This window comes from Acipenser ruthenus, chromosome 18, assembly GCF_902713425.1.
Source record: "Acipenser ruthenus chromosome 18, fAciRut3.2 maternal haplotype, whole genome shotgun sequence".
NCBI lineage: Eukaryota > Metazoa > Chordata > Actinopteri > Acipenseriformes > Acipenseridae > Acipenser > Acipenser ruthenus.
Genome location: NC_081206.1, coordinates 17,014,454 through 17,035,774, shown reverse-complemented (window position 1 = coordinate 17,035,774; position 21,321 = coordinate 17,014,454). Strand labels below are relative to the sequence as shown.

Below are 21,321 nucleotides of genomic sequence, written 5' to 3'. Positions count from 1 at the left end.
CTCCTGGCCCTGTCATCGAAGTCACAGGGCAAGACCAATGCTAAGCCAACTCATGTGTGCTTCACTCGTGAGCCCAAGCAACCCATAACAAACAAAAATGTAGGTGATTCAATTTAGCCGGGCCTTCCCATGATTATATGAGCCCAGTCACTTGTTTATATATAGCTCAGCAGTGTTAGTTAGACATTGAACAAAATAGAAAAAATGGCACAAACCAAAACTTAATTGGACGGGAATATTTATTTCACAAAACAAACAAATAAAACTTGAAAAAAAAAAAATTATTACAGTGCTTACAAAAGCATTTAAAAAGTCAGTTCAGCTTTCACCAGATTCGTCGTTTGTGGAGCAATAGAGGTTTTATCAACAGCCCACTCTTTCACTACAGAGCTCCCTGAAAATCATCAAACACTGGCAGCGGCCTGCCTTTTATTACATCTGCAGCAATTAAGCTCAAGGACTTTAACTGCTACAGATCAATAAATAAATCCGAATTAGTCACCCCCCTGTTTCAGCCAATTTAGAATTGTATTCCAATTACAGACACATTGACCAGGTGTCAGTCTTCAACTGGAATATAAAACTGATATAGAGAAAATAGATATATAATACCATACTATGTAACGCAGTACAACACATCACAATAAACACAATATAAAAACACTTCAATAAAAAGCAACCAATTCAAATGAATATGTGACTCCACAGTAGGCCTTAGTAGACAGCCAGAAACTAGTGCAGTGGTGCCCAAACGTTTTAAACTTGACGAGTCAACATTTAGCTGACACGTTAAATCCGGCCTTCTAACAAATAAATCTGTGAAACATTATTGTTTAGCAATTAAATCTGAAAAAAATAAATCTGTGTTTTCACAAAATAAATATGTATTTTGCTGCTAAATTGGAAGCTAACATGCAAATGAGCCTCCGCCCATTGAAGCTTTGATTTGTCATTGTATGCTGCAGCGCTGCCCTTACACTCTGCATACAATGGCAACATTTTTTTTTTTTACAGATTTCAAAACTTTGAAGAATGTGTTTTTTAACATTTATGTATTTAGCTAAATCTGTGGGTAAATCCAGGAAAAACACTTATTAAAATCTTTAAAGGACCTGTGAGAAGACAGTGCTCAGAACCCGCTCTTTAAAGGACCTGTGAGAAGACAGTGCTCAGAACCCGCTCTTTAAAGGACCTGTGAGAAGACAGTGCTCAGAACCCGCTCTTTAAAGGACCTGTGAGAAGACAGTGCTCAGAACCCGCTCTTTAAAGGACCTGTGAGAAGACAGTGCTCAGAACCCGCTCTTTAAAGGCAGTTTCCAGTCCTGTTTAGGGATCTATCAAGTTCAGCATCCAGTGCATTAATCTGTAGGGACTGTGGTAACACACAGGCTTCATGTTATTAATACTCCAGGGGCATGCCTGCATACATCTTTCCTTCTAGGAATTCAGAATGCATGAACAGCAGGGCAGCGATGCATAAATACATTAAAATTAGACTGCAAGGCAAACCCAATTGTTAGAAAATAATGCACTACATTCTGACAGCCCTTTTATTGGCATTGTTTTTCAAAAAAGGAAGACCAACCGCTTAACAAAAGCAGAAATAAATAACTCTGGAGCTTGTGAGTAGTCTTGTTTTGAATAGTTTTAGAATTATAGTTGGTATGCGGTTACCAATTTTGAGTAAAAGGATTTAAGAATCTGTTTGAGTGGCAGTGCTTTGTAAGATTTGTTGTTTGAAAACCCTCAATAGCTGTCTATTAATATTCCACTAAAAGATTACTGAACAGAAGGTCGGGTTTGCAACAAATCCCTTTGTTTATTGTTGCTGCCTGTGGTGCATTCCTGAAATTTATTCTTCAGCATAATTGTGATTGTTATGATATCCCCCCACCTCCCCCCCACACGCACACACGCGCACACACACACACACACACACACACACACACACAGTACCCAATCCCATGTGTTTGACCACAAGTAACCTTTTTCTCTTTTGGTTATATTTTTTTAGCCCTCAACAACAACCTCAAAATCATAAGAATGGCTTTAGAAAACGATATGGGGCTCTTCGAGGTTCACAGTAAATCCTGGGTTGTCTCCAGCAGCTCTGTGATGGAGTCTTGTTTCTATCCCAGCGATTGCTAGGCTGTTGCCATTGGCTTCCATTCTGTTTTCAGTTGGCAGCTTCTCACAAACAATCGGTTGCTGTGAAGCTGACCAGTGTCTGCGGGCCTTCACACCGCTTAATAGGGAGGCTGGCAGACGCATATTGAAAGGGTTCACGGCTCAAAGAGTTTGCTGAAAGAAACATTCCTTAACCCTGCACCAATCGAATGGACCCAAATCAAGTCAAAGAGAACAAAAGAGAACTGAGACTGTGGTCAATGACAGGCCCACTTGAGGCTGGCACAGATGTATTTAACCATTTGCATACAGCTTGCTTTTTTTAAAACAAACTTCTGCAGAGCTTTCAGTACTGTAATTTATAGTGTAACTTCCTTCGAATATTGCTTTGTGGTAGCTCTTTAGATTACAGGGCATGAATAGCCAGGCAATTGCACTGTAACAACTGGGTAGTTACCAAAGGTTTCTGCTCTTGCATAATGTAATTACATGGACTTATGAACAACATCTTGTTACCTGATGTTTCCATGGAAATATACCCTTATTCCACTAGTAGTTACCATGTAAGAGCAGACAACTATATTTTTCTCTTACTATTGTATGGTGTTTGCAGTGATTCTGAACGGTTCTTTCTGCTCCAATATAGCTGGCTTTCAGCTGGTCTGAGTACTAACAGTCTTCCTCATTACATTCAAATCATGTGACAATGTAACCTTTCAACTCTGTCAGCCCCACCGACTATAGAGTTGAATGGTGACATTGTCACATGATTTGAATGTAATGAGGAAGACTGTTAAGTCCTTAGGATTCTCCAGACAAGCCAGGAAAAGGAAGATTTAGAGAACACTTAATAATAAGTTGAGCAACAGAACCCTGAAGCACTCAGAATGATTGCAAACGCCTCACAATATTAAGGGGAATGTAACCAATTTATTACAATGTAATCTGAAGCTACATACAGCACATGGAAACTCTAGAGCTTTGAAAAAACACAGTAACCAAGCATCTCATCAATTGTACTGCAAGCATCCATATTACTGTTTCGATTTGTTGATGCATTGGTGGCTTGTTGGAAATAAAACCTGTTTCTGCACAAACTTCAGTCTTTATTCATAGACACAAAAACAAATTAAGTTTGGTTTCCTCATCGATAGAATTTGATCTAAATTTAGAGCGCATACTCTTTGGGTTAATTGCTAACCATCAGAGACAAACACACAAGACATTCAAATTCAAATTGAATTGCAGGAGAGTGAGGGTCAGCTGGTGTTTGGAAAAGGGGAGAGAGAGAGAGAGAGAGAGAGAGGTGGAGGGGGGGCAAGAGCGGAGAGTGAGAGACATTTAATATTTTAACAATGTATAGCAACAGTGTAAATGTTTAATAGATGAACCACATTTATTGTGTTGCTATTTGTATATTTTATACATAAGAGAATTGTTAAGTTGTGTGGCGCAGTGTCCCGCCCCTGTGTGTATTTTTGTGTTATATGTTGCATGTTGTGTGTTAAATGTTGGTGTATAGACATTGGTACACAGGATATAAACAGGTCTGTGTTTCACGAGTGTTAGTAATATAGATTTGTATTTAGGCACGAGGATTGCACATCACTTCACGTGCAGGTACTGTGTGATCACGGGTAGAATGCACAGTTTAGTTCACATGCAGTTGTACCGAGATTCCAAACTGAATGATTGACTAGCAACCGGGTCTTGGTACAACTGCATAAAAGGAGCAGTTTTCACTCACTCGGGGTTGGGGGGTTCGTGTTGTGGAGAACTGGAGGAAAAAGGAGTTTTTTGTTTTTGTAAAAGTAAGCAACTGCTAGACGTGCGGGTCCTACCAGCACAAAACTATTTGTTTATTTATTTACTTGTTTGTTTGGCCCTAGTGCCTTTTTGTTTGAGTGTTTTGTTTAAACTGTTTATTTTATTATGATTTAATAAAGAACCGAGCACAGTCGCATCTCGGTTTACACCGCAGCAGCTTGTCTGTGTATCCCTTCCTGGTCCGTGACGTCACTGCTCGAGCCATCCTGCCACAAGTTGTTATTGTGGGTTCCGCTAGGGGGAATCACTGTACAGTAGAGCTTTATTAGTTCACTGCACTACATATGCAAGATGTTATTTCCTTTTCCTGTTTGTTCTTCTTCAGGCGAAGAGAGTTGACATGGTGATGTATCTGTAAAGCTGGACTGCTGCAAGATACGGTGACTGTACCATAATAAAAACCAACATCAAGCTTAGCTGAATGTCAAATCAAAGTACCAGTACAGTATCCCGATACATTAATATTAATATTATTGTTATTTTGAAATTATACAAAAAGCGGTTTTGAAAGTGCAAGTCTGTCTCAGTTTTATCAAAATGACAGATATTGAAAGTTCAGGTCGGTGTCATTTTTATTCAAGCGGAGCTGTGCTGAGGTTTGAAAGGTAAAGTATTAATTATGTTGGGTTTACCGCAGGACATACAGATTTTATAGCTAGTGGTAGGATTTACCGACTTGGAATCCATATGGAAGTAAGTGAGACCGGTAAATCTACTATTATATAATTGAAGAAAACAAACCTATTCTTTTTTAATGCAGTAATTTTTAGAATACAACCTGCACCCCATGTATAACATGCAAGACAGACCATACTAGTTACATCCCTTATATAATGTGCACCTCTTGTATTACCACAGCAAACACATACCACCGAGTATATACTATATGGAAAACTATATCTTAGATACCATGGACAACCCTTTTTTAAAAGTCTATTTTGTAAAAAGGTCTGTGTTATACTCTAATAATTACGGTAATTGGATTTTAGGAGAAAAATGTAAATACATTATTTTAATAAACTTTCGTACTTTAGTAAATTAGGAGTATTTATTTCATGAGTGGTTCTGGGTTCTGTTGCATCATTTTCCCTAAATTTGGCTTTGACCTTATCTGGGGATTAACAATCACCCTCATTCCATTCACATCATGGGACCATGTAACCTTTCAATTCTGTCTGCCCCACCCACTCTTTACGTGTATATAAGGAAAGTAGGTAATGCTGAAACAGTTGGGTCACATTGTCACGTGACTTGAAGGAATAATTTCATCAGAATGCCTATAGATACTTCACGGTCTCTGGCTAATTGACAGTCTTTATGAACATTGAATTTTGACTTTACAATGTCAGGACAGAGAATTACAACCTTTTTCTTGTGTCAGGCTTCAAATCTAAGTTGCATCATATAAAGATGAATGTGATTCTGTAAGACAGCTCTATTCATCCCGCCACCCCCGCAGTCCCTTGTGTCGTTAATATTTTACACAGATGATGGCTTACCTTCTGCTTTGAAGCTCTGAGCAGCCGCACACTACCGCACACTCCCACACACACACACACTACCGCACACTCCCGCACACACAAGCACACACTCCCACACTCTCCCGCACACACATACACACTCCCGCACACACACTCCCGCACACACACTCCCACACACACACACTCCCCCCACACACACTCCCCTGCACACACACACACTCCCCGCACACACACACACACACACACACACACACCCTCCTGCACACACACCCTCCCGCACACACACACACACACATACACACTCCCGCACACACACACACTCCCACACTCTCCCGCACACACACACTCCCCCCCCCACACACACACACACACTCACATACGCACTCCCGCACACACACACTCCCGCACAGACACACTCCCACACACACACACACTCCCGCACGCACATTCCCACACACTGATGCAGCTCTGGGTTTCAAAGCAATGCAAATTGTTACTGTAGAAAATTCTGAGCGTCCTCACAAGACACACGCCAGTATTGGATTAGAAAGACACATTTCACAGGGACATGCTTTACTAAGCTGGGTAGAGACACAGAGTGAGGCCACCCCTGTTCTCAGCTTATTCATTACAACTGAAAAATGACAATTTCAGCAGCTTTTGAAGTACTGGCTGTTGAATCTCTGCCTCTCAATAAACAGCCAGGCCAAACGTGTCTTCCCACCAACTAAAAATAGATAAATAATCTGCACAGTATCTCCACCAATGTTCATTGAGTACAGGGGCTATTTACATGAGTGAGAATGGCCGAATAACATACCTCTTCCCAACAAAACTGGTAACTAAATTTAGGAATCTGTTATAAGTGATTTAATACAATCTATAAACATTTTCTAGCTAATAAATTAACAAGCAATATGAGTGGTATAAGTACATATTATCACATGATGTGTTACTGACGTTTGCCTCTTAGTCTTACAAAATAAATAGTTAAGCATAACTCTAAAACGTAGTACCAGAGTTTCTTTTGGTTTATTTGGACTTGTTGACAAACACAACACCGAGAAATCCTAAGGAGTAGGAATCCAGTTGATTATTCACCAGTCAAAAACTCGCAGTGCAGGTGAGTGGATTCAACTGTACGTTTTTCTTTCTTTCTTTTAAATTTAAAACCTGGACTTATTGGTCACATGTTTCTAGCAATCCCCAGGCAGTATGATCCATTCTCTAGCTACCGCATGCAGTATATTCACAATTAACCATTGAAATGCTGGGAACCAACGAAGTACAAGAAGCTTGATAACATGCAAACTCAAGCTGTGCAGCAAAATTTCTATGCATATTCTTTATGAATTCAGTTTAAATATCATATCTAAATCATTTTAATGCGTACGTAACAGGTGTGTACTGATACGTGTGGGTATCCGCTGAGAGAACAAGAAAGACAAAGAGGGTTTGAAGTCAAAACGCCGCTCAGGCGTCCAGGTGTTATTATTTACAAGGGGTGCAGTTGCTGATGGCCGCCACTAGGGTACCTGCAATGGCAGTCCTAGTGCAGGAGGAAATATATCCAAGTGCAGTACACAAATAACAAAATGCAAACACAAAACACTACAAAAACAACTAGAAAATAAAAAGAGGCCAAGCTTGGGCCAAGTGCTACTCCCACTTCAGGAACCTTCTTCTCCCTACATAAACTAAATAAACTTCAGTAGGATTACTAAATCCCCTGAAGTAATCCCTACCTATGGTCTTAAGCATCCCGTTTACACCTGCAGTGGTCTTTAGCTCACCCTGGTTCCATACTCAATCGTGAGGGTTCTCCTCCTTCACCTCCAGGCTTGCAAAGCAGAGACCAAACACCAAACAAACAAACAAAAAGAACCAAGAAACTGGCTTTTCAGCCGCTTTTTAAAGGCAGGTGACCAGGTTTAATTAATTGTCAGATGTTCAATTCACACCTGGCCACCTGCTGCAGATTCATTTCAATTAAGCAGGGAGAGAAGTCTCACCTGCAAGCCCTGCCATCCAGCACATACTTTACATTTACAAAATTAACAACAACAAAAAAAAACCTTTAAAAAATCAACACAAATCCCACCAAACCATATTTCTAATTAAACACAGCCCTGCCACAGCATAAACCACCCAGTGCACAGCTTATCTGGAGCGTTTAAACAGTAGTAATCATAGATGTAGTGCCTGCTGTATTGTTATTATTATAATAATTCATGTGAATTCAGAAAGCAGATGTTATTGATATCCCTCATATCCCCGATGCTTCCTCGCCCCTTGAACCTTCCATGTCACTCTGTGAGCTGAACTGGCATGCTCCTGCTACCAGCAGGTAGTCCTGTAGGTGGTTATAAATTACAACTTTAGTGTTTAGAAAGCAAAATACACATTAAACATGGGGTTGGTGTTTTAATACTAATAGCATAGGCATTTACAGTATGTGAAAACATATTCAACTTAAAATAACAAAATACAGTACCTTTCTGACATCATATATGATATAAATAGCTATCTTAGCAAAATCACCCTTACTTGTGAATTATGTGTTTATATCAATTTCAAAGACAATATAATAAATACATGATATATCTGTTCATATATATTAAATTGAATGCATAAAAAAGGAAACATTTTAACATTTAATTCATATTGGTCAACCCTTTGCTTGAACACATTACAATTCATAGCAATATAGAGTTAATATAAATATATTATAAATATGAAGGCAGTAACATGGATTATTCATAAATGTAGGTGTTAGTAATATAAATTGATGCATTATTACCATATGTTTTTTCAATAACAAATTCTCAAGTTTGTTATTTAAAGAATAGGAGATTTTGTCTAGGTTTATATTATCTAACAATAAATTCTTCCATAGTTGTAAAGCAGGTGGCTTGGAGTCTTTCCAGGGAAGAAAAATAGCATTTTAGGGACCAAAAAAAGAAGAAAGTGTTAATTTTTGAAGCAATTTTGTATGTGAAAGTAGAGAGGTGCAACATCACCCTCAGAATTCTGCTCTTTCACAGATCATTCTGCTGTACAGTAAAGTCTATTTGAATTACAACTGACTCTCACAATGCAAAAGATTAAGCACGAACTGCGATGAATGTAGAATTGAAAGCAGAGATAAATGACACTCACCACAGTGATTTCAACACAGGGCCCTGGATTTAAAATGAGCTTTAATAATTGAAGGCCGAGTCTGACGCAGAGAGGGGCTGCTGACTCCACCCACAGCTGAGCTCTGATATCAAGTCAAACAAAACCCTCAAAAAGAAGAAGCATGACTCCTCCTGATTATCGGAGCCGCTCTCCATTATCAGCAGCTCTCACACCTGTGACAGTGAGTCATGCTATGTTGAAATAACCCAACAGCTTCTTTCCTGACACGGAATCGTCAGGCATGTTTGTGAAAATTAACAGTCATTACATAGTTGGGAACTCTGATTGAAAATGAAACAGTCAGAGTATTAAACCAAAAAAAATTCCTTTTATATTATAATTTCTACTATATACACTGCAATTGGTACATCTTTCACCCTCAATATTAAGGCCTCTCCTCTATTCAGAATTAAGCCTTTTGCAGTGCCAGGTGTATTTTGGAATAAATTGCCTCAAAACTTGGATGCATTGCAGGACAACTCATTTGCAGATTTAAAAAAAAGACCTAAAACGACCTATTTGAATCTGAAACTGAAAACTGACTACAACAGTGAATTAGAACATTTTGCATGAAAGAAAACTAAATTCTGAACATCCCCCAGTGGTGGCAGGATTAAAGAATGAACCAGCATTTAGTCACTTTGTTCTATTTCTGTAACATTAACAGGTTTATTACCTTTCACAATACAGGACTGAAAATATGGCCCCAGGTGTTTTGTTATGAATATTTATATATTTGGTATCCATTACACTGATTTACAAAGTTGTAAGCAAGCTGTATAGAGCCTATATTGATCCACTGTGAGTGTGTGTGTTTGTCTTCAATGTTACATATAAACAACTGTTCAGGGACGAGGAAATTAGTTAAACCACATAATAAACACAACCCCGTGCAGTCCTCTCCTTCACTCCCAGTTTTTATCTACCAGAATATGAAGCTGCTGACAGGGTTTCGTTAACAATCCAATTTACATTTGGTGCACTCTGTCTTTACTGCTTTATTAATGCCTTTGAGATGCTCACACTAACAGCCACACAACCTCCCACCCAGTCCATCATCTCCAACCATTCGACCACACTGCCTCCCTCTCGGTCGCTCAGCTCTGATATCTAGACCACACTGACTCCCCTGTCCATCAGCTCCAACCACTGGACCACACTGCCTCCTTCCCTGTCCATTAGCTCTGATCTCTAGACAACAACACTGCCTCCCTCCCTGACCATCAGCTCTAACCACTAGACCACCCTGCCTCCCTCCCTGTCCATCAGTTCTAAACTTTAGGCCACACTGCTTCCCAGTTACTCAGCTCTAACCTCAAGGCCACACATCCCTCCTTCATCACCTGCCATCACTACAAGTGTTAGCTAAGCCCATCGCTTACCCTCACCAGTACCACCCAGCACACACACTCTCTCTCTCTCTCTCTCTCCCACACAGTCTCGCTGCTTTGATTACATTTTATTGCTTTATTATAGGAACTGCTTTCCTCTAGTAGGATCACCCTGCTGCACAGAGGAAGCAGAGAGCTCTTTTAATAAGCGCACAGTGCTCCGATTGAAGCCCAGGATGTTTTGGAAACAACAGAAGTGCCAGAACACAAGCTGTACCACCTCAGCTTTTCATCTTGTCAGACCTCAGAAGCTGTGGGGCCAGCAGGCTTGGTCAGTGCTTGGAAGAATGTCAGTTCCTGCAGAGTAGAAATAGCAGGTCCTCTCTCTCCCTCTCTCAACTCTGAGTCAACACTCTGAAACTTACGGTACTACTAAAACTAGTCGCCATGGTTGTCTTGCGCATGGTAAACTACAGACTTACCAAATATAATGGCATTAACTATATATTGTGTTCTTTTCTTTTAAAGAAACAGCAGGCTCCTCCCTACAGCCCAGAACCATTCTGCAGCATCCCCAACCAGGCCCTGGTTCCACGCCTCTTCATAGCGGGGGTCTCCATAGGGCAGCCCTCCTGGTTGTGCCCAAACTCTCCACATGCACCTCACAGGGGAGCCCCTTCAGTCCTCCACTGCTACTGTTCAGCTGCCCAGTCCGGGACCACCACCTACTCCCAGGTGCCCCCTGTTGCTGCCTTTTTCTTCCCATCCTCTTCCTTTCCTCCAAAAAGTATTAAAAGAAAAAAAAATTGCACCTGCAGTACCTGCTCTTGCCTCTGTCCAGGAGGCGCTAAATCCCATTCTGAACACCACGTGTGACAGGACGGCTGAGGTTGGTGACGTCAGGCCAGAAACAGGAACTAAAATACACACACTCAGGGAGGAACTCGGGTGCAAAGCGCACTGTGGTGCGATTTTATTTCAACAAACAAAAATAAAAGATTTGTAACAAAAAACCACTGCTCACAGAGTGAAAATAAAAAGGCTTAACAAAAACAATTCTCGCACACAAAAAAACTGACACCAACTAAACAAGTACGGTGCTGTAGTTTCCAGCAGTCATGGCAATTGTTTTCTTACTTTCTGTTTACTTTGAGATTCTCCGGTCGTGCTCGTTCTTGTTTTCCACTTCCTGAACACCCACCCATTGCCCCTCAGCACAGAACAGTAGCATTGCCATTATAGTGCCACTGTCCGTCTGCATTGCAACTGGAACGCATTGGGAGACATTCCTAACAGAAATGAAATCCTATACGTATATTAATAGCCTGTATCCAGTACATGCCATAGGCTAGCCATTATCTTTGAATGTTATTAGTACAGATTAGCTCTGGGTTTACTGATTAAATGAATTCAATGCTTCTGCTTGTTGTCAGTCTTCATTATTATTATTCAGCTGAAGTGGATTTGTTTTGTTTTGTGTTCTAAGTCGATTGTTATCTGAAAATTGACTTTATGGATGTTGTCTTTGCACCATGACCTGATTGGTAATATTTATGAATGTTTTTATTGATGCGTGGAATCCACAATGACATTTACAAAAAAAAAAAAAACACTGAAAAAATCCTTTCCCATAAACTAGAACAAAAGCTTTAGTCCCCTGAACCATTCACTATTTACAGTTCTCTGGCAGAGAGTGGGTGAAAGAAGCCTGTCATCACACACTTCTGCACTGCCATTACTGAATTCATTTCGAAGGGCCGTAAGAGCACTTTACTTATTGGGTTTAAATAGACGTCTTCAAATGGTGTCTACTAACAAAACACCCAGAATGTTTTCCAGGCTTGACTGCATTTCTAAAAGAAAGGGCTCCGTTGAAAAAAAATCCAGAAACTGGCCTCTAAATAAGATGGCGATCCCAATGGAGAAAGTGTACAGTAGTAGCACCTACTGTATATATCTTTCAACCCTCAATCATAAGATAACAGTAACACTAGGTAAAGCACTCAGTAGGCTAAAACTATTTTGATTGTTATGCAGTATTTGATAATGAGGTACAACAAAAAAAAAAGGTCAATATCCACCATGCATTTCACACTGCCTCCAGGCAAATTAGCACAGCCGGCAGGCCCAGGGGGTGTTCAGGTCAGAACTGAGATGCTGTCTCTCTCCCTCTCTTTCAGAGCTGTGAGGGTTCATGCTGTATCTTCCATGTGTCTGCTTGAGAGAGGCTCACTCGTGAATGGCAGGGGGGGTATTTAGGTCAGGATTGAGTCAGTCTCTCTCTCTCTCTCTCTCTCTCTCGCTCTCTCAGAGCTGTGAGGGGAAGCTCTCAAGGTGCCTGCTAGCCTGTGCCAGTGCAATTGTCCCTCATTAGCATTAATAAGATCTTCTTGGTTACTTGACCAGTAAGAAGCCTTGGAGAAGGTCATGTTAGAAGTGAATATTATTTGCAAACTTGTGATCCAGAAACACCTGTGCCATGAAATGTTAGTTAAAACTAGTCCTTAAACACAACCCTTATAACACAGATTGCTTGATTCATTTTTATTTGTATTTTTTTTTTCATTTAGAGTGTCCAATTATCTTACCCCCATTTTGCACTGCAATTTAGAATGTCCAATTATGTTGCCTCACCACAGCAACGCCTCACAACAGCTCAGAAGAGAACTAAAGGTTAGTTTGTGTTATAACAGCCCCAAGAGGACAAAGGCCAGCCCTGCAGGTGCATGCTTGAGCTCAGGAGGCACCAGTAGGGGTCACTGTAGTGCTGCAATTTGAAGCAGTCCCTGACAATTTTACCTCCCCAACCTGAGCGAGTGCTAGGCCATGATCGTCAACTTTGCACAGTCAGGATGAAAACATGTGCTCACCTGACTGCAGGACTCATGCTGCACACCGGACTGCCTTTATCCAAAAATCACAATGCTTGATTCTTGAGCAAAGCATTTTCAGAGGAAACTATTTGTGGAAACTTGCCACACACTAACCAGTCGAGGACATTAAAAGATAATCAACAAGACAAGACATTTAGGTATGGTACAGTGAAAATTAAACATCAATGTATGCATTCTGTTGATTTTAATCCAGGACTAAAACGCTAACCAGCAATCCTGCAGCTTGCAGGCAGACACTACTCAACACTGAAATGAACCAAGCTCTCTTTGAAGTATAGAGGGATTGTATGGACAAATGTGCACTGGGAGCACCACAAGATCCATTCCCAAACCAGTATGATGGTGAAATAAACCCTGACGCTCTTACCTTTCTGTAGACAATCATGTTTGGAGAGTCGTCATCGGGATCTGCAGTCCCCACACCTCCTTGGTCCTTTGGTCCCTGGGCCATATCTGTACTTCACTGGGCTGTAAAAGAGTGGGACAATTATATTAGAGACTGCCTATGTGCCTGCTGGGACTGATCTAGGTTTCACAGACTAGCCTAATGTTACCTGAGGTAAGGTTGTCCAAGATTAGTGCTAATCTGGGTCAGGGTGGAGAGAAGGTCTGTGAGTAGTATTGTGTTACATTATTATTCTTAAATGGAAGTCTAGTATTTCAGGGTTTCAATTATTACTAGAATAATAATCGCATTTACTATAAACCTTTTCTAGATATAACTCTCTGAAAACGACACCAGATTTACAAGTTTTAATAAACTATTACACATAGCGTTTGTTACACAAGTGAATACTTACTAGGAATGTATTCAAAACAATGAAACATGCAATAACACAATATGTTCAGAAAATGAAACAAAATAATTACACAGTCAATATTACACCAAAACAACATTACAATTAAATCCAAGGCATTAGGAAACAATTAATAAATTAAATGATAGTTAAATTAGCCTTAGTATATACTGACGATTAACAAAGCATGCACATATTACACCAAAAACCCACGATAACCTAGCTAGTCCCGAATGCAGATAGAAATTAAGAATTATACTTAGTTAAGGTCCGAGGGGACAGTCAAGGGTCTGTTTATTTGGCACAGTTAATGCCAGGATTGCAGCAATCTTAGTAGATCGTTTCTGAGCGAATATGACTCGGGATGCTGAAGCTTTTAAACTATTTCAAACAAAGAAATGAGTTTATCATGGTGCATTCTTATTGGTTAGACTTCGTTTGGGGCTTGTCCTAAGACTTGAGGCGTTAACCCCGCCCCATCTTCCGGAATGCAGGAGATGGTTATAACTGCAGGCTCAGAGACCTTGCTCGTGCTGGCCTATGGACGCATGGGGTTGTGGCTTTCGATAGATGTGACATTTGAGATGGAAATAAAATCAACAGCAGCACGCAATGTTATTCAGACCAACTGGAGAAGAGAAGGGTGATAAATGCAGTAAGTTTAAATTCGTCCCATGTGTTGAATAATGCACATTATTAATTAACAAAATAGTTGTGAATGACCTTAAAGGCCTAATTTGAGAAACATTTAATGTAAGGACAATCGTATATAAATCTTATTTCTATTCATGCACAGCCAAAAATATAATTTAGTAATAAAAAAATGAACCTAAATGTGTTTATAAAAATGCACAACAGCATTCGGTAAAGGTGCAGGATGCGCCCTATAGTCTGGACGTCGCCATTTAGAGTCCAGGTTATTCCACTGCCAACCGTGGACGGAGCTTCAAGGGGGTAGCGCACAACTGGCCGAGCGCTGCCCCCGGGAGGGGGGGAGGGGGGGGGGGGGGGGGGGGGGGGGGTGGCTTAGGTACCTAAATGTGTTTATAAAAATGCACAACAGCAAAACCATGTGTGTCATAGCATAGGCCACCACAGCTAAGCCACCACAGGCCACCACAGTTATGCACTCTTGGAATGCAGGGCGATCATATTGGTTATAGACAGAAAACTTTTAAAAGTATATAATATTTCCTATGAATCTCTGCTATGTTCCCTGAATAAAATCATTTTTTTAGACACTAAAAACATGTCAGAGAGTGTTCCTGATTAAGGTTTTAAGATTTGGAGATGCAAAATATTATCTGTTTGTTGGGGATACAAGCATGAAATTCTTATATTTCACACTCGTAGTGATTTTAAATGGAGGTAATTCCTTGCCATTCACATAGATTTCAGCACTTTATTGTAGTAAAAGCTTGACAGATCAATCAATCAACTTTTTGCACCTCGTTACTGAGCGATTACTCCTGTATTGTACCTTGGCTATTTAATCCCTGTATGCAGTGTCGGGTTTACAGTTTGAAAAAACAGCACTGACTGCAACATAGCTGAAAAGAGAAAAGCAATGAACATCAACACGAAAATTCAGTGTAAATAAAATGTTTGTTAGATGCTGTGCACTTGCTAACGCATGCTTGGAACTCAGCAAACAGTGCAACATTGTAACATTGCTTCAAAAAAGTTTTTTCTGGGTTTTCTGTAGTTGAGGAGGAGAGTGCTGACGAAAATACAACCGAAACTTGAAACTGACAAGACCAGAGTCAAAGGAAGAGTTCTCAGCGGTGTCACCTTAGTGATCAGGACGCTCTGCCCAAAACAGACACCGATGATATAAGCGTGCGTGCTGCGCTTGTAACACTGCAGCGTGCAATGGAGCAGCATCCGGATACAGAGCTGAATTTGAATTTTTTTAAAAAGTTCTTCGCTGGAAGCAATTTGCAGTAATGTGGCCTACCTGTACTGTACATTTCTGCACTTGCATTACTTTTTTGCATTTTTTTATTACATTCATAGGTTTTAATACATTTTTTTATTAGTGTAATGAGTGTCTTAATAAAGATTTTTAACCACATACACGCTTGTGGGAGTGTATACCTTCCATCGCTTAGTTTTATAAGGATTCATTGGAACTGTGTAATTTGTGCGCACACGAGGGTCCCCCTTTGTCTTTTTTTGGAATGAGATTCATCAGTTTGCCATCATCATTCTTTGATGGAGATCTGCCTTTGCTTGGTATGCGTTTGTTTTAGTGGAGGTGTTACTGTAAGAAGATCATCTTCAGACGAAGCGGCTCTTTCTCTGCAGGGGGCTTACTTTAGTTGAATGGATTTAGCAGATTTTGCGAAATAAAGCTGTATGAACTACAGATCAAATACACAAAGGCTACGTGATGATTATAGTTCTGCATAATAAATGCAAAACGAATCCATTTCTTATATTTAAACATTGCTTTTATATAGAGTAGAAACATATTAACATACGCAGTAGATGATCATGATTAAGCATAATTGTTTTTTTTGTAATTTAATTAGGTACTTCGCTTTACTGTACTACAACCTCATCTTTAAAAATGAGAACCACTTTCCTAACATCAATCAAACGAAAAACAAAACACGACTTTCATTACCTGGCCTTGAATTAAACCTGCTCTTGACTCGCATCAATCAAAACCAAAACCAAAATAACCTGGTCTAGAGAACCAAATCAACCTTAAATGGATTAAGAGGAACCTTAATTGTGTATGCAGGCATGTGAGTCTATCCATGTATGTACACACATATCATCCAGAACTATTAAACACTCATTAAGCATTTTAGTTCAGTGACAGACATTTCAAATTTTGTGATATAGGCATACAACTTTTACTTTAAATTGTGTCATTTCATTGCACGTCCACAAGCAGTTACATACACAATATATCATGCACATTAAATAATGCACATATACTGTCATCTCAGATCCCGATGGCTCTTATTAATACTGTACACTGTCTCCCCATTTCTTCCAGAACACTTGTTCTGTTGAATGTTCTGAAGCTAGCCCTTCTCAGCCAGATAAAAGCTGTCTTCTACACACACTGGTTAAGTACATTCAGAAAAGCATGTCTTTCCCTTCACAGATATGTTGTATACCACATTTCCACTCCACAGTCCCAATTTATATTGAAAAGGTGACAACTGAAAAACCATACTGTATAGTACATACAGGCATACATGCACCCATACAGCTCTGCACATGGAATAGCTAAAACAAACACAGAAACAGCTCTTTCTGAATTGAACAGCAAACAATAACCAGTGATCTTGATAACATGAACTTGACACTTGAAGACTATCACTACTCAGAGAGAAAAGGAGCTTGTAGTTCCAGAGCTGCCTCTTTTCCCATTGCGTTACCAAGCTTTTAAAAACAACACCTCACCTCAGAGCACAACTGTGTGTAATTCTGTATTTTGGGAAACATTTTGTAACATCTTAAATGAAGCATCCATTACCTTAGCAACCAAAGAATGTCTGGTCCTTTCCTCTTTATTTTAATTTGAATTTCCTTTGCAACAGCAGGAAGGTAGTTTCATGGTAAACAGAACATTTGAATGAATAAATAAATGATTAAATTAACACAATTAAAAAAAAGTGGCTGTTAGCCTGTGGTAGTATCATCTCTAGACTCCGTCCAGGTTGTATGTGGTCTGTGAGTGCCTTCAGTAGTCAGCAGGTAGATAGAGTGTGACAGAAAGAGAGAAACAGAGCAAGCCGACTGAAGTAAACCTCCCTCAGTGTGTCTCTCTAGACCAGGCTCACTGTCTTCATTGGAAACAGAATTTATACAGCAGAGAGAGAGAGAGAGAGAGAGAGAGAGAGAGAGAGAGAGAGAGAGAGAGAGAGAGAGAGAGAGAGAGAGAGAGAGAGAGAGAGAGAGAGAGAGAGGGAGCAGGGAAGCTGAGGGAAAAGAAAATGAGAGCAAGGTTTTTGAATGCATTACAGCAGCGCCCACTGATGCTGAAAACAAGAATTTTTGCATCCTGAATAGAAGGCAGGATTGAAGCTAAATGGAGCATGGAGGCCCACTGTTTGAATAAATTAGAACAAGAAATGATTTTTGACAGGACTAAGTTTTTTTTTTGTTTGTTTGTGTTTTTTTAACCAACAGCTCTTATATCTTTCTTAAACACATACCATGTAAAAACATTACTACAGAAAATGTTGAAATTGAGCTCCATGGTTTGTATACAGGAACACTAGGGGTTTATTTGATCAACCTCTACCCTGATTAGGCACAGCTGTTTAATATTTTTTTAGAGAGTGTTACAGCATTGGGGAATCATCCTGGATTGCATCAACCATCTGTGGTTATCCCAGCAGTGCCCCTAAAATGTTGTGGTTTATCCCGACAGGTAATAGATTGATCAAATCCACCACTTAAGTCCACATGTTCAGGGACAGTGTGTACACTCGTAACCCTGAAGCAAAATGAAAAGACATGTTCTGTAATATTATTTATGAATCACCCATTGTGTGAGTGTTATATGTATGCAGTTATGCCCGTCAGGGTGTCCATATACGTCGAATATACAGACACCTCAGGGTTGAGTGCCTCCAACCCCCAATTAGTCAGTGTATTTGACGTATACGGATACCCTGAAGGGCCTTATTGCATTTATAATCCAGATCAAATGGATTTGAAAAAAAAAAACAGAAGTAATTTTAAATATTCTTACGCCAATAAAGGGACCACAAAAGTAGTCAAATTTATAACTTTGAACTACACACTAAGTTAAGCTGAGTAAATTGATTTAATGAAACATGCAAAAGTAAGTAAATATATTTATTTTTGATGTGTTGAGTCTTACATTGCCATTGAAAAGATCCACCAGGAGGCGGTTGAGACGGCATTGAATTCATTTTTTTCCTGTGCGTGCAAGACGCTGTTGCTTCAGCAGAACGGCAGTACAAAAAATAATAATAATGACGTCTCAGAATTCAGTAATTTTTCAAGGTCGCAGAGGGGTGGATAATGTGCAGAAGTGTATTTTTTTGTTTTTCTGTAGCATTTACAAACCGCTAAAAAGATATAATTAGAAGTGACAAAGTCAGGGTGATTGAGTACAAAGACAGAATTTTTAATTTTTAAAAAAAAAAAAATTCTGTTTTGCATCTTTCAGTTCATGTAATTGTTCTTCATCCAAATCGCCTTGTCTTCTTACTACTTTTGGAAATGTTTTGCTGGTAATTGGTCACTGGTATTATAATTTCTGTACATCTGTAACTGTAAACACGATGGTACTTAAAATTCTGTGAGGCAGCGCAGTGATTTTGAATATGTGACAAGGCTCCAACTGTCAGTATCCATCCAATATATGGACAGCTGGAACCTTGCTTGACCAAACACATTGCTTGTTTCACGTTCCATTACCAGCCCAGGATTATAAATTATATTATATTATATTGTAGACTAGACCCGGATATTGATGTGAATACAGCCATCCCGTTTCTTTATATCATATCAGATAGCTGTTAATTTACAGTATATTAGAAGATGTCACTTTAAGATCAGCTATACTGTTTAATTATTATTATTTAACCATATGTTATGATTTGTCATTTAACTTGTGACCTAGGGGTTCCCACGTGACTCACCTGGTAAAAGCACAGCCATGCGGTCTGCAGGGTGAGTCATACAGTCAGGGGAGCGCAGGTTCGTGTCCTGGCTGTGTAAAGTCGCTGGTCTTGGCTGGGGATTGCAGAGGGAGTGTCATACAGGCTCTGCGCTCCGCCGGGGACTGTTTTTCCTCATCGCGCTACAGCAGACCGTGCCGGCCAGGTGCCTAGTGAGCTCAAGAGGACACCTGCAGGGCTGGTCTTTGTCCTCCAGGGGGCGGTAGCTCACTGACATCCACTCTCAAGTTGCTGGGTGTAAAAGAGGAAATCGGCTTGGGCATGGGTTTGGAACATGACCACGGACTTTCAGTTCTCCTGAGCTGTTTTGTGTCTGGAATTGCTGCAGTGAGGTAACAGAATTGGACATTCTAAGATCCTCACAATCATGTGGTACAGAACGTGCATAAGCAAATATTAATGAACTGCAAATATAGTGTAACTACATGTAAGTAGCTGTATATTGAAGTTTATCCAGATTTGATTTGCTTTAAAAAATAAATGGCAACAAATGGCAACATGGATGAGCAGTCACAATAGTTTAGTGCTATCGGCAACCGCCAGTTATTTCAGGTCCTGCTACTGTTAGCTGTGCTGTCAGTGACTGTGCTTTTCATTTGTGGATTGATTTCTTGGGGTGAAGCACTGAGGCTTTGAGTGTCGTCTGAAACCAGGGCCACTCTGGCTAAAATGGAAATGACCACAATCTTATTTACGTGCTGTATAAATCTGTAAAAATTGATTTTCAGCTAACAGAGAGAGAGAGTGAGAGAGAGAGAGAAAGAGAAAGAGAGAGAGAGAGAGAGAGAGAGAGAGAGAGAGAGAGAGAGAGAGAGAGAGAGAGAGAGAGAAGGGAAGCTGAGACTCAATCCTGACCTAAATACCCCCTTTGCCATTCACTAGTGAGCGTGGAGAGTGGAGCAATTATAATTCACAAAACTGCAAGTACTGTGCTTGTTCCAGTCTTGAATAATGCAGGAATTTAACCAGAGGTGAGTGATAGATGACAGCTTTCCCCAGTCCTAAAAGTAGAAGAGAAAATATCTTGATGTAAATATTAATGTTCCTGTTGAGTAAGTGCCAACTAAGGGAAATTCTGTACTATGCGTGCCAGATCCGTAGGAGGTGCAGAGAACAATGTTATTGATGCTCAGGAAAAGAAGCCAAGGCTTTCAAATTCTCTGTCATTGCAAAAAACAGCTAATATGTTGTACCTATCCAACATGTGACACCTCTTTATTTAAAACACTCCATTCCTGTCATTACCCTGCACCCTAATAATGAGCACTAGTCTAAACACTCCATTCTCAGCAATCAAAGAACATGCCATTCCTGATGGAATTACTCAGAGAACGGATGATCACATTACAATCACCCAGAGATCTAGGTGTTCTGGATTTGGCAGGGCTTATCATTTCAATATTTCTTAACTCCAGAAGATTTTGATGCCCGTGACTTTGTTAGTTGATCTTTTATGTTGCATGGGATGTCATTATCACGTATCAAAGCAGAATTTACTTCAAAAGAAGTACCTCAAAGACAAATGGTCTCCACAGTGAATTCAGCCACAAAGATTTCCACAACAGTGTACAGAGGAGTCAAATAAGTTAAGCAACTAACTTCTTCATTTGATACCACTGGGGTATGTGTCTGGATTGGGAATATGCTATTTAAAAAAAAAGAATTAAAAGCAATAAGAAACTTATTTTACTTTTCTGTTTTAATTCCTTGTTGAGCCAAATGTTTAAGACATTGGCTAGAATTTCTTCATTGATTACATCAGGATTGAAAAAATTGAAATATTTATATTGTATTGGCCTTTAGTGTGGAGAAAGGGGAACGGTAGTTATATATAAGATACGGTTAAGGAAATATTTAAATGACAGGTATCTCTTTGTTACAGTTATTTTGCAGAAAATAATTCCGGAAGAAATATCCTGAGGAAAGAGTGATCGGTTTAAGTACAGAAGCACTGAAGACACCAATTAAGCTAATTTTAAAAGTTTCCTTTTTAGCGTACCATATTG

The 21,321-nt window shown here is 39.8% G+C and overlaps 1 protein-coding gene across 3 annotated transcripts in view; it reads right to left on the bottom strand.

The window, feature by feature from the left end:
• LOC117973932 (regulator of G-protein signaling 6) overlaps nucleotides 1-17,451 on the bottom strand; it is a 128,069-nt gene extending 110,618 nt beyond the window's left edge. For 2 of the 3 annotated variants that reach the window (XM_058991340.1, XM_058991338.1), the window contains exons 1-2: nucleotides 17,134-17,451; nucleotides 13,208-13,308 (exon numbers count right to left, since the gene is read on the bottom strand). In XM_058991340.1, coding sequence (XP_058847323.1) covers nucleotides 13,208-13,291 — 84 coding nt within the window. In that variant the 5' untranslated portion in view covers nucleotides 13,292-13,308; nucleotides 17,134-17,451. Of the gene's footprint in view, nucleotides 1-13,207; nucleotides 13,309-13,896; nucleotides 14,004-17,133 lie in introns of those variants that run through there. The other variant, XM_058991339.1, reaches the window with a different exon arrangement.
• Nucleotides 17,452-21,321: the final 3,870 nt, after the last annotated feature.